The sequence below is a fragment of the Mauremys mutica genome, chromosome 2, assembly GCF_020497125.1.
Source record: "Mauremys mutica isolate MM-2020 ecotype Southern chromosome 2, ASM2049712v1, whole genome shotgun sequence".
NCBI lineage: Eukaryota > Metazoa > Chordata > Testudines > Geoemydidae > Mauremys > Mauremys mutica.
In genome coordinates, this window is record NC_059073.1 from 75,234,279 (window position 1) to 75,248,841 (window position 14,563).

General features: G+C 38.1%; 1 protein-coding gene across 3 annotated transcripts; it reads left to right on the top strand.

Annotated features, from left to right (window-relative positions):
* The first annotated feature begins 126 nt into the window (after positions 1–126).
* On the top strand, positions 127–10,837 carry SNAI2 (snail family transcriptional repressor 2). Of its 3 annotated transcripts, XM_045006265.1 has the most exons (4): positions 127–411; positions 7,066–7,523; positions 8,115–8,660; positions 9,622–10,837. In XM_045006265.1, exons 2-4 carry the CDS (start codon positions 7,445–7,447, stop codon positions 9,801–9,803), a joined length of 807 nt encoding a protein of 268 aa, XP_044862200.1. In that variant the 5' UTR covers positions 127–411; positions 7,066–7,444; the 3' UTR covers positions 9,804–10,837. The 3 variants fall into 3 exon arrangements, with proteins under 3 accessions (XP_044862200.1, XP_044862201.1, XP_044862199.1); XM_045006266.1 differs by lacking the exon at positions 7,066–7,523; XM_045006264.1 differs by lacking the exon at positions 127–411 and having other exon boundaries at positions 3,238–7,523.
* The last annotated feature ends 3,726 nt before the right edge of the window (positions 10,838–14,563 follow it).

Sequence of the window (14,563 nt, forward strand, 5' to 3'; positions counted from 1 at the left end):
AATGGATACATATTATACTTTTCAGAAGTAAATCATCAACCACAGACTGCTGGTTTTGTTAGTTCAACCAGCAGCCTATTGAGTGTGTAGTTTTGCTGAGCTGCCTGCAGCCTTGTTGGTTAATTCCTGCTCAAGAGGCCCCAGAACGTCATAGTGGCTACATCCTCTCCTCCCTGTGGGAGCTCATAATGTGGGGCTCTGCACAGTGTCCTCTTGTCATCCTGCCTGTTCTACATGCATACGCATCCACCAAGAGAGACAGGGAGGTGTTGGGCCTCCAATTGCATCCATATGGGGCTGACAAATCTAAATCTTAGTTTTTAAGAAATCAATTTACTATTTTTTATTTTTCCCCATTGGCTGACAGAGATGGGAATGTGGATGGGGCAAACTGGCATAAACTCCACTCAGGTAAGACAAAAATGATATTAGCTGAATGCATTTGGATGAATGAGTGAAGGTTGTGAGTGCACCTTTTATTGAGAGTGTAACAGCAGAGGTGGTTGAAATTGTTTGAATTTTGAAATTTCATTGGGATTCTGAAGTCTGAAATTTCAGGTGGTAAAACTGGAGACAGTAAATTTGCACCTTTTTTTCAACCAGTTCTAGACAGTATGCTTAAATCTCTGAGCTATATTGCTCATCCTGGTTTTGCAGATGGCAGTTACAGCATGCAGTACCTTTCCCATTTATGGTTGGCCTGGAAGCTATAAGAGTTCATACCTAATGAGTACCACAACACTGCGAACCATTTCTTTGTAGCCACTGGGCTAGATTACTGCAACAAACTCTGCTTTGGGTTGTGTTGCAAAGAACTTCAAAGATCCAGGAAGATAAAAATGTAACAATTCAGCTCTTGAGCAGAGTGAGCTGCTATGAGTACATAACATCTGTGCTCTGCTGTCTGCCCTGCCTACTTCTTTCTATCCAAATACAATGCAAAGCAATCTATAAAGCTTTAAATGTTCTGGGGCCCTGTTCACCCAGAGATCACCTTCCTAAGCCATGGCACAGACCCAGTTTCAGGTTTTGGTTTTGACCTGTGAAGTCCTAGCTGACTGCAGAGGTGCTTGAGCTGGTTCTCCTTTGGTTTAAAAGGAAGGCACCCATTGGTATGTCTTTCTTCGTGAGGGACCTTCAAGTGTGGGGCTCACTTATAGTCCAAATCAGTTGACCTTCAGGGCACACTCCTAAGCTCATCTCTTTTCCCAGGTCTTAGGGGAAGTGAGGAGTGCACAGAGTTTTGGGATTTGTGTGCCAAGGATTGAAATCTGTGGTAGGAGTTTAATTTTTTTTCCCTTTTGGGGAGGCCACTGCATTTATTTTTATTTGTACTAGCTGGATTGTATTTTTAGTATATGTCAAAGTCACCTAGAGTCCTGGACATTATTATATTATTTATGCTATGTTAGGTTTTCATTATATATATATGCTAACTTATTTCTGATAGTACAATTCTAATGATCATAAAAGTGCTGAAAGCAATTACTGTAGAGGTGCGTGTGTATGAGTATACATTGAAATACATAAATATGTAAACATGGAGGTGGGGGGGTTTAATTCCCAAAGGAAAGATGGTTGAGGCATCAGAGTGGGACTCAAGAGATCTGAATTCAGTTCTCAGTGCGGCCACAGACTCCCTGTCTGACCTCGGAAAAGTCATGTAGGCATTTTTTTGAAAATTATACCATATGTAACTTTTGAAAATGGGATTTAGGCTCCTAAGTCACATAGGCACTTTTGAAAATTTCATTCTTAATTTCTCTTTGCATCAGTTCCTAATTTAAAAAATGGGGATAATAATACTTCCTTTCCCCAACCCATTACCTGTCTTGTCTATTTGGACACTGAGCCCTTTGTGATAGGGTTTGTCTATCACAATGCAAGTCTACAGTGCCTAGCACAATGAGGCCCAATCAATGGGGCCTTTGGATGCTACTGTAATATACATAAATAATAACAATCATAATTCCAAAAATTCATAGAGGTGACATATGATATGGGATCTATTAGATTATCCATTTAGTTCACATTTGTTGCCAACAGTACAATCTTCATCTTTCTGAATTTTTCTGTATTCAGAGTCTTTCTCTTCAACAGTGTAAATACGTTTGAAGTGCACAGTGTGACTCGAAATGTGGTGATTTTTAGTGCCCAGTAAATTGGATGACAAAGCCTAATGCAGGGCAGGGATTTCTCAAGCAACACCATAGTAGGTATTTGTAATTAAATTGACATAAATTAAATTATTGCAGCTTTACACTTGTGTAACTGAGAGCAGATTCTGGCCCTCTGATGCCTGACTGAATGCAATTCTTGTCTTTCTGCTAGAAATACCAGACAACAACAAAAGAAACATGCAGTAGCTCAGAACTCACTTTATATCAGAGTCAAACATTCAGCTAATGTAATCTCAAATATTTTAAATCATGCTCCACTTTTTAAATTAAGGATTTGTGAATGGATTCGATATTTGGCAAAACAAGTTCTGCTCTCCAGCAAATCAGGTTCGAATTTATATTGGATCTGACTATACTTTGGTGATTATGTAAGTGCAATGCATTCATCGGCCACCGGGTGGTAGGACTGGCACAGATGTTCCTTTAGAAGCAGAGAAGTTGAGTGTTGTAGTTATGTCCAGCAGATGTCTCTTTCCAACCATGTAATATTTATTTAACTGTTTATTCTGTAAAGGGTTTTACAGGGTCAGCATTTTCAAACCCTTTGTTCTTCTTATGAAACAATTACCAATTGCATACTGGAAGATTAATAAAACTCAATATGATGCAGAAAGCATTGCTTTTCATAGTAAATTATTTCACTCTGACACAGAATACTTCTGTTTAATGAATACTTGTCATATAGGTACTATAGATATACACAGATTTAGAATGCATTGGGCTAGAATCAGATTTCAGTTATGCATTTGTAAATCTGGAGTAACTCAGCAGCAGCTAATGGAATTATATCGATTTACACAGATGGAAATGAGAGCAGAATTTAGCCCATTGTTAAAAATATCCCTGTGTAGGAACAACTCTGGAGGAAAATTGAACTATGACAAGTTTCATTCATTATGGGCTAAATTTTGCTCTAAATTACATCCTCTGAAGTCAGTGAAGTCGCACAGGTATAAATGAAAGTGCAGAAGTTAGCCTTATTGAAGCTATCTGGTACAAATTGAGTAACGGAATAACTAACAAATATTGCATCTTATTAATAAAGGCAAGTCTCTTCTAAGCAATCACTATTTATAGCTTTGAATACTAGAGATGGGCTCCACCCAGAACGACAGATTCAAAGCCCCTTTAACTTTTCAAAAGTTGAGACTCTGATCTGAGATTTGTGGCTCAGCCACTATCTCTGTAATAGGCCTCAACTGGAACCATAAATCTGAACTGCCCAAAACACAGGGGCAGTTTGGATTTGCAGCTCACACTTATTTCAATAATGGGCCAATTTTTATTGCTTCCAACACCCACGTCACTGTTCTTCTTTCCCAGAATATAAATTCTGGTGCTATAGGAGAAACATGAAAGCACAGATTAAGTACAACACTTGATGGATATGTTCTGCAGCTCAACTGGCTTTTGAAAACTGATCCTATTTTCAGGTAACAGGGGACTCATCAGCGTTACAACACCATAAATATTTCATATTAGAGCTACAGAATTTTCCTAAAAGTTTGAAAAGACTTGCAAAATAGAAGAGCTACATTGCAGTCAAAACAGTCATTTACCAGATACTTTTGCTTTTATCCCCTTCTGGGATGAAGTGAGCACCTGCATGATTAAATCTAATGTAGTACATTTGGTACACACCATCAGGCCTATCCTATGAGCTGCTGAATGCCTCTTGGCTATCAAGGCTTAGGACCTTGCAATATTGACTTACGGGGAATGTGAGGATGCTAAGCACTGCCTGTCAGGTGCTCAGCTCTTTGCAGCTTTGGGTCTGGTATCAGAGAAAAATATTTTACTCTACAGGTGCTAACTGAACATACAATGACTGTTTTGAAGGTTTAAAGCTGAATATGTTCGTTGCTACTGTTATATTTCATGCAGTTAATTATTATTTTCCAATCCATGATCTTGCTAGTAATTGATGCTTAGAGAGGGGATGAACTGTTTCTTTGGAGGAGTTGTCAGGTGGATTGTTTTTATTTTTTTCCATACTATTCTTCTGATGTACTAGTGCTGGCATTGGCCCATGTCCAAAAAGTGAAGTATGAGAAATTGCACTGGTTCTCAGAAAGTGTCACACTTCTGTGTGAATCACTGAATGACTCAGGATACATATACCGTTTCCAAAGAGTGCAAATTCTCTGCATTTCTGCCCCATTTGTCCAGATTAGAGGAAAGGACTTAGGCCAAGATTTTCAAACTGTAGGCTCCTATGTCTTTATTAGGATACATAAATAAGTAGCCTGATATAGGTGCCTGAATATGGTTGTAGAAACTTACCTTCAGGTTCATATTTTTGAAAATCTTGGACTAAATATTTTATTTGTAACGTTTTCAGGCACTGGAATGCTATGGTGGTTTTTTCATATGCCTGTTTTGTACAGCAGCAGTAACAATATATTTAACTAACAGATAACGTTATGCAGGAGAGGCATTAAAGGTGAAGTATTAAAGGATAGTTATTATAGAAATGGGTGCGATGTTTTGCCTCCCAATTGAAATAGCAGCCAGAAACATTTATCTCACTCCAGAATACTGGAGCCACCAGCTTCCAGAATGAAAGGAAATCTTCTGTCATAGGTAGAACTTGTACTCGACCTTTGTATTTCCTTTAGCTCAAATCTTCCTTTCTAGCACGTTAGTGCTGGATGTCTGCAAGCGCACTATCATCCATGTTCGCATAAACATGCAGAACACCTGCTTATTCTGATTCACCCAGTCCTCATTCAGACTTTCCCAGTTTTTGACAGCAGACCTCAATCAAATATTACATGCTGTTAATTTCCTTTCAGAACCATGTAATAACATGCCTTACACCCAATTCCGAACGTCATTCAAGCAGTCCAGTCACTGGGATAACATCAAGATTTTGTAATTTATATAAATGCAATTAATTTATACTGCTTTACCCAATTATTATGAAGGTGCAGCTCCAATGGAAACTGGAATAACTAAGTGGTGAATCAGGCCTCTTGCTTTTTAAAAATATATAAGGTCATCTTTTGAGCTGTGTAAATCGGCATGGCTCCATTCATTTCAGTGGAGCGACACCAGTTCAGGTGAGGATCCAGACCATAGTTTCTACAAAGGGTTGATTGTATATAAAACAGTACTTTACATCAGCTATTCCAGATCCTCCTGAAATACAAGGCTCAACAAAGTTTATGGAAATGTCTTAAATGGACCACAGCTGAAAAGATTTTCCTAGTGCTTTTCAGTGGTGTGGATGGTTGCTAAAAATTAGTTGGAAATTTCAAATTTTCTGTAGAGTCAAGGAAGAAATGTGCTTGTTTGTCATTGCACTTATTGCATTCTCTCTAAAAACCAGGATTCCAGTCCACACCTACCCTCCAGCTATGAACCAGCCCCCAAAATCCTCCTCTGAACTGCACTTAGGCAAAAACACTTGAAGGTATTAGAGAAACCTGAACGTTTCTTGTTGTCTTTTGTTACAGCTCTTCCTTCCTCCTTCTTTAGCTTAGCTGTTTTAGTGTAGGTGTTTCCTATAGTTTGAAAATACAAGTGATGGCTCTCACTGATACACACTGGAGTTAGACACTATTAACAGCTGAATCTTTTAAATCAGTTCTTGCAAACAGTGAACTTTTTCTCTGCACTTGTTTTGGCATCTTCGAGATTAAGAAGTCACGCAGCTTGACAAAGCACTTTGCTCCTACAAGTCTTAACAGACCCACAGGGATTTTTTCCCCCATATCTCCATTCCAACACCTGTTGCAAAAAGGCTGGGGGTGGTCTCAATATAACTTCCCTCTGCCCCTCCTCCTGTTAATACATAGATATATAATAAATTATTCAAAACAGCCCCCAAAGCACTGTTTGTAATGTATGTATAATATCCAGCTTGGAAGGTTTGTCACATCTTCAGGTGTCTAGAAGTTCTAGGCTTTTTCCAGGTTTTCATATGTATGTATTTTAAATCTTAAGTATACTTGTAACTGAATGGCTTTTCTAAAGCAATCCGGGTAACTGACAAAAACTAAGACACATTCAAAAGACTTTTATCTGAATGAAATACACAACAAAGATTATGCCTTTATAGAAAGCCTGCAGTATCCTTGTGTTTTCTATAAAAATCCCATAAGGAAATGTGTCTAAAAAGGTTTTAGATTACCCAGGCTATCATTTTTGCTATTGCTTATTATCTGTACATATTTCAATGTCCTTGGCTAATCAGGAATATTTCACTGGCAGAAAATATTTCATTCTGCGCTAGAGCAGTTAAAGGAGTGACATGATTACTCAATCTCCACAAGGCAGGAAATGGCAGGTTTTTGTGTGTTAGAGATTTTTGAAACTAAAAAAGTATTCCTAGTAGTAAGAATCTGAAACAGAGTCCATGGGTTTTACAAAACCCAGAGTCCTGCTGTGAAACACTGCCTTTCCATTTGTTGTTGCTTCTGCTTTTGTCTCATCTAATGTATCTTGCTATCAGCTATTTCTCAAAAGGTGAGGGTTAAGTATTTGTTAATCTACAAAATTTCCCAACTAAAACTTTTCAAAGTGCAGTTTCCAAACATAACAGGCACCTCCTAACCAAAGTCTCTCATCGGCACTGCAGGCGGGGTTGTTATCTTGTAATATTTCCCCCTTCTGCCCTTAATGAACAGTTTGTTCCATTGCATTTCTTTTATCAAACATCTGGAAGCCAGACTTGTTTTAAAGAGACATTTTAGTTCATATGACTTATCCAGCTCCCTGTTAGGGAAAAAAGAGGAAGAATGCAGTTAAATCAGTGAAATTACCACCTATTTAAAGTACTCTAACTAACACATTTTTGTAGACAGAAATTCTAAAGAACAATGTGCACCCACTTCGCACCAGAATAATTCACTCTGACAACAGATTCTTCCTCTGTTCACAGCTGTCCCAATGGGAGGAGCTGAAACCTGAACCAAATCCTTAACTTGTAGCAGGGATTGGATCCTTCTTGCAAAGAGAAAGAAAACCCTCCCAGCAAAACAGGCTGAGTTTGTAAAAGTGCTTGAGCAAATTCAGAAGTGATTGGATGAAAAGAAAACCTTAGCCCTCCCCTCCTGCACCTGACTAGTGGATATTTACAGCACTTTTCAAGGAGCCTCTCTGCGCTGCCACTACACAATTTTACTGCATGGATTGAGCTGAGTAGACAATACTATAGGGACCAATGTGCTAGCAGTGATTCTGTGTGCTGCACACGATCTGGGGACCGTTATTTTAAACTGAAAGGAGATTCTGGAAGAAGGAGAAATTCTGCATTCAAAATGCCACGATCTTTCCTGGTCAAGAAGCATTTCAATTCATCCAAGAAGCCAAATTACAGTAAACTGGACACTCATACAGGTAATAATATTAAAACATATATCACTGTGAATGAAAGCTGAAGTTGTTTTTATTCCTTGGCAGTGAAGGGAAAACCTTTTAGTTTTCATATTTCAGGGCAAGATTTGGTTTGTTCCTAGCATTTTCTAGCTGCTTAAAATGATTGATTTTTGAGAAACATGTAAGTGCCAGTCAGAATCAAACACTGCCAACTTTAAAAAGTTGGCTCATTGAATTGAACCCAATTATTTTATGTGGGTTTACATTTTTCCTGTTCTGTGCATGTTATTAATGGAATTTCTAACTTCTATACAAATCAGTTTGAAAGTTTGGCTGCTGAATGTGTTAGACTGCATGAATTTAGAAACAGCATGTTTCTTTGAATAGATCTCCAAACCATATTGTGCTTGTTTAAGTGCACTGTGTGTATGTATGTATGTGTGGATCAGTATGTATGTGTAGAGTTTTTACTCATTTAATCCTCTTTACATATAATTGGATCATGTTCATGGTGTTTGACTTCTGCACTTATTGAACCTATAGGCATTCGTTTTACTGCCTTTAAAGTAATTTTCCACTTTTCCTAATACTTTCTTCTTTCTTTTTCTCCAGTGATCATTTCCCCATACCTGTATGAGAGCTATCCAATGCCTATCATACCACAGCCAGAGATCCTGAGCTCAGTAGCTTACAATCCAATTACTGTGTGGACTACAACTGGGCTGCTACCATCCCCATTACCCAATGACCTCTCTCCTCTTTCTGGATACCCCTCATCCTTGGGAAGAGTCAGTCCACCTCCACCCTCTGACACCTCATCCAAGGATCACAGTGGCTCAGAAAGTCCCATTAGCGATGAAGAAGAGCGAATCCAGTCAAAGCTTTCAGATCCCCATGCAATTGAAGCTGAAAAGTTTCAGTGCAGTTTATGCAACAAGACATATTCAACTTTCTCTGGGCTGGCCAAACATAAGCAACTGCACTGTGATGCCCAGTCTAGGAAATCATTCAGCTGCAAGTACTGTGACAAGGAGTATGTAAGCCTGGGAGCCCTTAAGATGCACATCAGGACCCACACACTACCTTGTGTCTGCAAGATCTGTGGCAAGGCTTTCTCTAGACCCTGGTTACTTCAAGGACACATCAGAACTCACACGGGTAAGAAAATCTACTAGAAATGCAATGTGTGAATTTTATCCCACCAGGATGCAACTTCTTGTTAACTTTCATGTTTTGTCTTAGGCAACTACTAGGGTCCCTAACATGTTAATGATATTTACCTGGACAGTTATTTCCTAGCTATTTTTAAAGCATCATTAAAGTACAAAATTCACACTTTGTTGTAACAATATCTCACATTCGTGGATCAGGTCCTCTACTGGTGTAAATCAGCATAGCTCCACTGCAGTCAATGTCATTTTTTGCAATTTACACCAGCTGATGATTTGGCCATAGTGACTTCAGGCTCACATTTAGGCTTTGGGAAGTGTTGTGTGTGTGTGTGTGTATATATATATATATAATATATATATACATATACAAGGCTCAGTTTTACCCAAGGATCAGTAAGAAAACCCCACACCCTAAAAGTTATACAAGTGTCTGCTCGGTGAAGCAATCAAGGAATACAAATGTTGCTAACAGAAACAAATCCTTCCCAAAGTTTGTTTCCTAAGACAATGATTTTGGAGTAACATTGGGCACAGTGTTGTGTCAGAACAGCTGTTTGCTGCATTTCTAGTTGTAGCCCATATCTTAAGTAATTTATGCCGCTGTAGACATAACACAGGACAACCAAAATGAACAGAAGGAACATTTGGAAATGTTGGGAGGAGCCCAACCTACAGGCGCTGGCTGCACCTGTTGAGGGAGAAAGCGTCAACAGCTTGTCTTTCAAGATCACACCAAGCAGTATTCTCTGACAAGTCTGAAATGTCTCAGCATAGTCAGCAGTGCTGTGAGCAGTAACTGTAATATCTGCAGCCTGCTCACCTTTTTATTGCAGACTTCAATTATTTAAACTAATCATTTTTGTTTCCCAAGGGAATATGGGGCTGTATCTGTCCCCAGGAGTACTTAGTGTTTTAAATGCTTAACTCTTTTTTTTTAACGTTTTTAGGAGAGAAGCCTTTTTCATGCCCTCATTGCAACAGAGCATTTGCAGACAGATCGAACCTGAGGGCTCATCTGCAGACCCATTCAGATGTGAAGAAATACCAGTGCAAAAATTGCTCCAAAACTTTCTCCAGAATGTCTCTTCTGCACAAACATGAGGAATCTGGCTGCTGTGTAGCACACTGAGTCATGCAGTCAATGTTGACCTGGACCCAATGCATTTCTCCACTCCTGTTGCAAATGATAAGTGGAAAACCAAAGGCATTTTCTCTTCTGCTTCCTAACCTCATCCCCTCACCCCACCCCACCCCACCCCAAAAGTGGAAGAACTTATAATGTCAGTACAAATTAGCTTAAGTATTTCTGCTAAATTACTTAAGTGTGAATTCTGAAATATGAGGGGGAAAGAACCATGCATGACATTTCAAATAGATCATAAGGAAGAAGCATGATCAGCCTTCTTCAGCAATGAAGCCAAATGTGCATAGACTTTTCTTACTAAGAAAAGTTGCAAAGATTAACAGTACATCTCTGCCAAACCATTTCAACCAAAGAAACAGTATTTAAAGAGGAAATAATAATAAACATCCTACTCCAAGAGAATTTGCCAGACAACATTTATCTCAGGTGCCTTATAAAGTATTTTAAGTTTACTTTAGTAAATGTCTAATATTACTAGTTGCTGTTTTTTTTAATTATAAACTAAGTCCTCTATTGATGATCTGAAATGCTTTAAAACTGAATAGTTCAAAGGGGAGGAAAAAACACATAAGAGAATGTATGAAAAATTATCTGCCATGTTTTAAAAGTTTGTGCCTTTAAAGAAGACTGTAGCTTCAAACATTCCTGGTGCATGCTTGACCCATCTTTTAATATGGAATATTTCCTCTAAACTTTAATTTTTTTTTAACGGGAATAGTGCAAAAGAGGGGGTTTATGGGAGTTTGACAATGATTTTTTTTTAAAAAACCTTTTTTGAAATGCACAAAGGAAATGCAATATGTTCAGCAGTGCCCCTCCAAGTGCCTTTTCTATTAATGGTTTTGTAAAATATGTGGACATAATGTAAATATTTTTATTTTTATATGACTGAATGTGTTGTGAATGAAAGTGAAGTGTTGCCTATAGCAGCATCTATAGGTAGCTTGAAGAAAGTGTGAAGTGAATTTTGTTATGTTGTTTTCTAGCCACTTTTTTACAATAAACATTTTTGAGTAAGATCTCTGTTGTTTGTTCTAAGTGCAAAGACTTTATCTGACTTATTGAGAGTATGAAACATACAAAGAAAGAAAGTGTTTTTTTCATTAAAAACATGAAGATGGAAATTGATTTTCAAATATGAATTGTTAGTTCATGATTGTTGAGTATGAATAAGAAAAATGATCCTTTGGGGATGTTTTTTTTTACAAAGCATTTAAGGAGTCTACTTTAAAACACCATTAAACTCTCTTTAACCCAATCAATATCCATATTGCCCAGAGCCCTGATTAAAAGAGAAACATTTTGTTTTATTGCATTTTAAGAATGAAGATGCTCCCATTACATAGGATAATTACAATAACCACACTTTTGTGACCATCTTTTCATTATACATTGAGCTTACAAATTTGGGCCTGATCCAAAGTTAATTGAAGTCGATGGAAGTATTTCATAATTCCATGGAGTTTAGATCATATCCTTTAAGAATAGTATTCCAGTCACAATATATTGTATATTTTATTAGAAGGTTTCAGAAATATAAATTGCATCAAAGGGTTTTTTTAAATAATTGTTTTTATTAAATATTCATAGATAGCAAAAGTGTAATCATAATGCTTTACATCTGAGACTATATCAGCTGAATATTTGGTGAGGATATATTTACAGATGTAGAATCAAAGAAGCCCTGAGCTACTAAATCAGAGAAATAATTATATATACTGATTCACAGCTAGCCATAAACAGTAATGATTTTTTCTTAGGTGGATTAATTGAGATTTCCAGGACTTGACTCTAAAAGTGTGACAAAGCGTGACATAAACAAATGCTGTTCCATTACTAACTGATGCAAAATAACACTGGACATTTTATAAAATGCACAGCTATGATTCAGATAAATACAAACTGGGATCTAATTTACAAGGGTGTAACACATACTCTACCATGCTACCAGGAGTAAAAAGTAGTAAAATTATAATATTGTCAGTAGAACAAGCAGATAAGACTTACAGTGGACACAAGGAAGAGATTTTTTGAATAAGAAGTTGCCATTTCAACATAGTCATATTTCTTACCATATCTACAGCATTAGTTCCTACAATAGAGCACTTTAATAGGACATTCGGAATATTACATTTGAATTTTCTTTGTGCATATCTGCACAGTAAAAGATCTTTAATTCTGTCCACAGGAAGTACTACATTTCAGTAACCCTAACTCGGATGAAGATTTTCATATACAGCAAACAGCTGTAAAATAACATTACCGTCTTCTTTCATTAAGGCAAATTATTTTTGCAGGAAGTAGCTAGATAGCATAGGAAAGATAAGCAGCAAGATATGCAAATTTAAAAATTAAGTGCAATGAGGATCAGTGAGAATTTGTGAGGTAGCATTTTGAAATGAGCCTTTGAAGGCATCAAATACCCTTGAAAAGTATCATGTGGTTACTCTATTGATCTACACTTACACGTTATTCACTTTGAAGTTCTTAAGTCTCTGAAAGCAATTTGATCATGCCAGCTTTGCCTTTTCAGAGTGAAGTGTATCTGTGTGAAAGTAAAGCTCTGACAGTAAACAAGTGTTCTGTGTAGCTTTAGTTCCTATTTTCACTGCAAACATTTTGGTTTTACTCTTCTACTTCCATGCACCTGACTTTAGAAAAGAACTTTCCATTGTTTCAATTCACACTTATCCTTTCAATTCTTTAGGCCCCCAGTAAAACTAAATAGGCTAAAGACCAGCTCCTTTTCGACTGAATTCAACAAATATGTTGCCACTGTCTTCAATGGGAACATGATCAAACCTTAGCATCATTAAAACACAGTTTGCTAAACTGTACACAAGAGCTACTGGACTGATCTGGAAGGTCAATAGAGTAACCACATGATACTTTTAAGTTAAGATTATCTGCCCACCATGCACATAATCATAGAACAGAGAGATGGAAAAGCCTTGTTGCATCCTTTAATTCCTCCTTTCAAAAATATAGTTCCAATAGTGCTTTAGCCAGTCTAGTTTTAAGTATTCCAAGTAATGGAGTGACACTACTTTCATAAGAGATTATGCTACTCTCACTGTCAGGATGTTTCCCACAATATTTAGCCTAAAATATTCCTTTCTTAATTTCATTGTATTACTCCTAGTTATGCTCCTTATTCCAGCCCAAATAATTCAATTCCATGAACCAAATGCTATTCTGAGATGCATACATACAACTCCCATTGACTTGCTGGGAGTTGGCAGGAGAATTTGGCTCTGGGCTTGGTGCTTTTACCCATCAATACTTTCTGACTATTATCATAGCTCCTGCTAGACATCTCCAATCCCTACTATGCATAATTAGCTTTTTAAATACCAGTATTTCTGAGAAAGATAATTGTTCCAGCCCCCTAATAGTAGTTGTTACTCCTTTCTGAACTCCTCATTTTGTCAAACGCTTTCCACTTTTGAGAAGCCCGGAGTTGAATGTCCTGGTTTTTTGAATGAGAGTTGGGGCCAGCCACTAGTATAAAGCAGCCTGCATGACAGAGGCCAGTATTTGCAAGCATCTGACTATCTTCAGGATTCCTGGGTGTTATGCCCTCTCTTTCTCAAATATAAATAGGCCCTTATCAAACCTACCTGGAGGCTAAGGATATTTATTTGGACCTTCAGCTATAAAAGTGACATGTTGTGATCCTTACATGCTGCGTATGCTTTTGCTCTTGCCATTCACCAGCGACTAGTTAAATACCAGTAGACTTGTGACAGGGATTTATTTATTTGTTTTCAACCCAAACACTTTAGGGAGTAACATGTGCTTCACAGAAGATGATGATGATGATGAAGAAGAAGACGACAACAAACACAAACACACTAGAACTGTCCTGTCTCTCAGCCAATGCAATGTTTAGAAAGGCAACTCACTGGAGTCTCTGTAGCGTGCAGTAAGTTGTTTAAAGCAGTGATGAGGCATACCTCTCAGAATAAATCACCAGGAAATCTTTGTGTTTAGATATTCTTATTTCGCTGTTATTTATGTTATGATAGTGCTTGGTAGCCTCAGCCAAGATCAAGGCCCAATTACTTTAGGAACTATACAATCACATAATAAAGAAACAGCAGCTAACCCCAAAGACCTTACCCCCTAACAGATAAAAACATATGATGGAGGAGTTGGAAATTGAATCCCAATCTCTTGAGTCCCAGGCTGTGATGGAGCTGACCCCCATCACCTGCCAGGCAAGAAAAAGAACCCCAATTAGTCACAGTCTGTGTTTGGGGTGTGAATAACTAATTGCCTCATGGCTAGAGGAAGCAGAGCTAGGCCTTATAAGTAGACTGAGGGAGCTAAGTTGGGGAGGGACTGCTGAAGAGACAGGTCTCTCTGGTGGAGAGAAGGCCTGTGACAGAGTATAACCACATAGGTAACAACAGAGGAAGAACACAACCAGAGCAGATTAGACTCCTGAGGGGGAAGCCCTGGAGTAGGGTCAACACGGGAACTACAGTGACGCCTGAGAGGGGTGGAAGGTCTGTGAGTTTGAAGATTTGTTTGGACTTTGATTTGAAATTTGACTTGACCTGGCTGGAGGGCCAAGCCCCAGAGCACAATGAGGGGGAGTCTGGAGAAGATACAGATCTGAGGCAGAGCCCACTAGTGGGTTCCGTGTCCAGGCATGAGGGGTGTGCCCTTGAGGTGAGGGTGTGTGCTCACAAAGGCCTTAAACACAAGGCCAATCAGTATTTCATATTGAAATATACTAT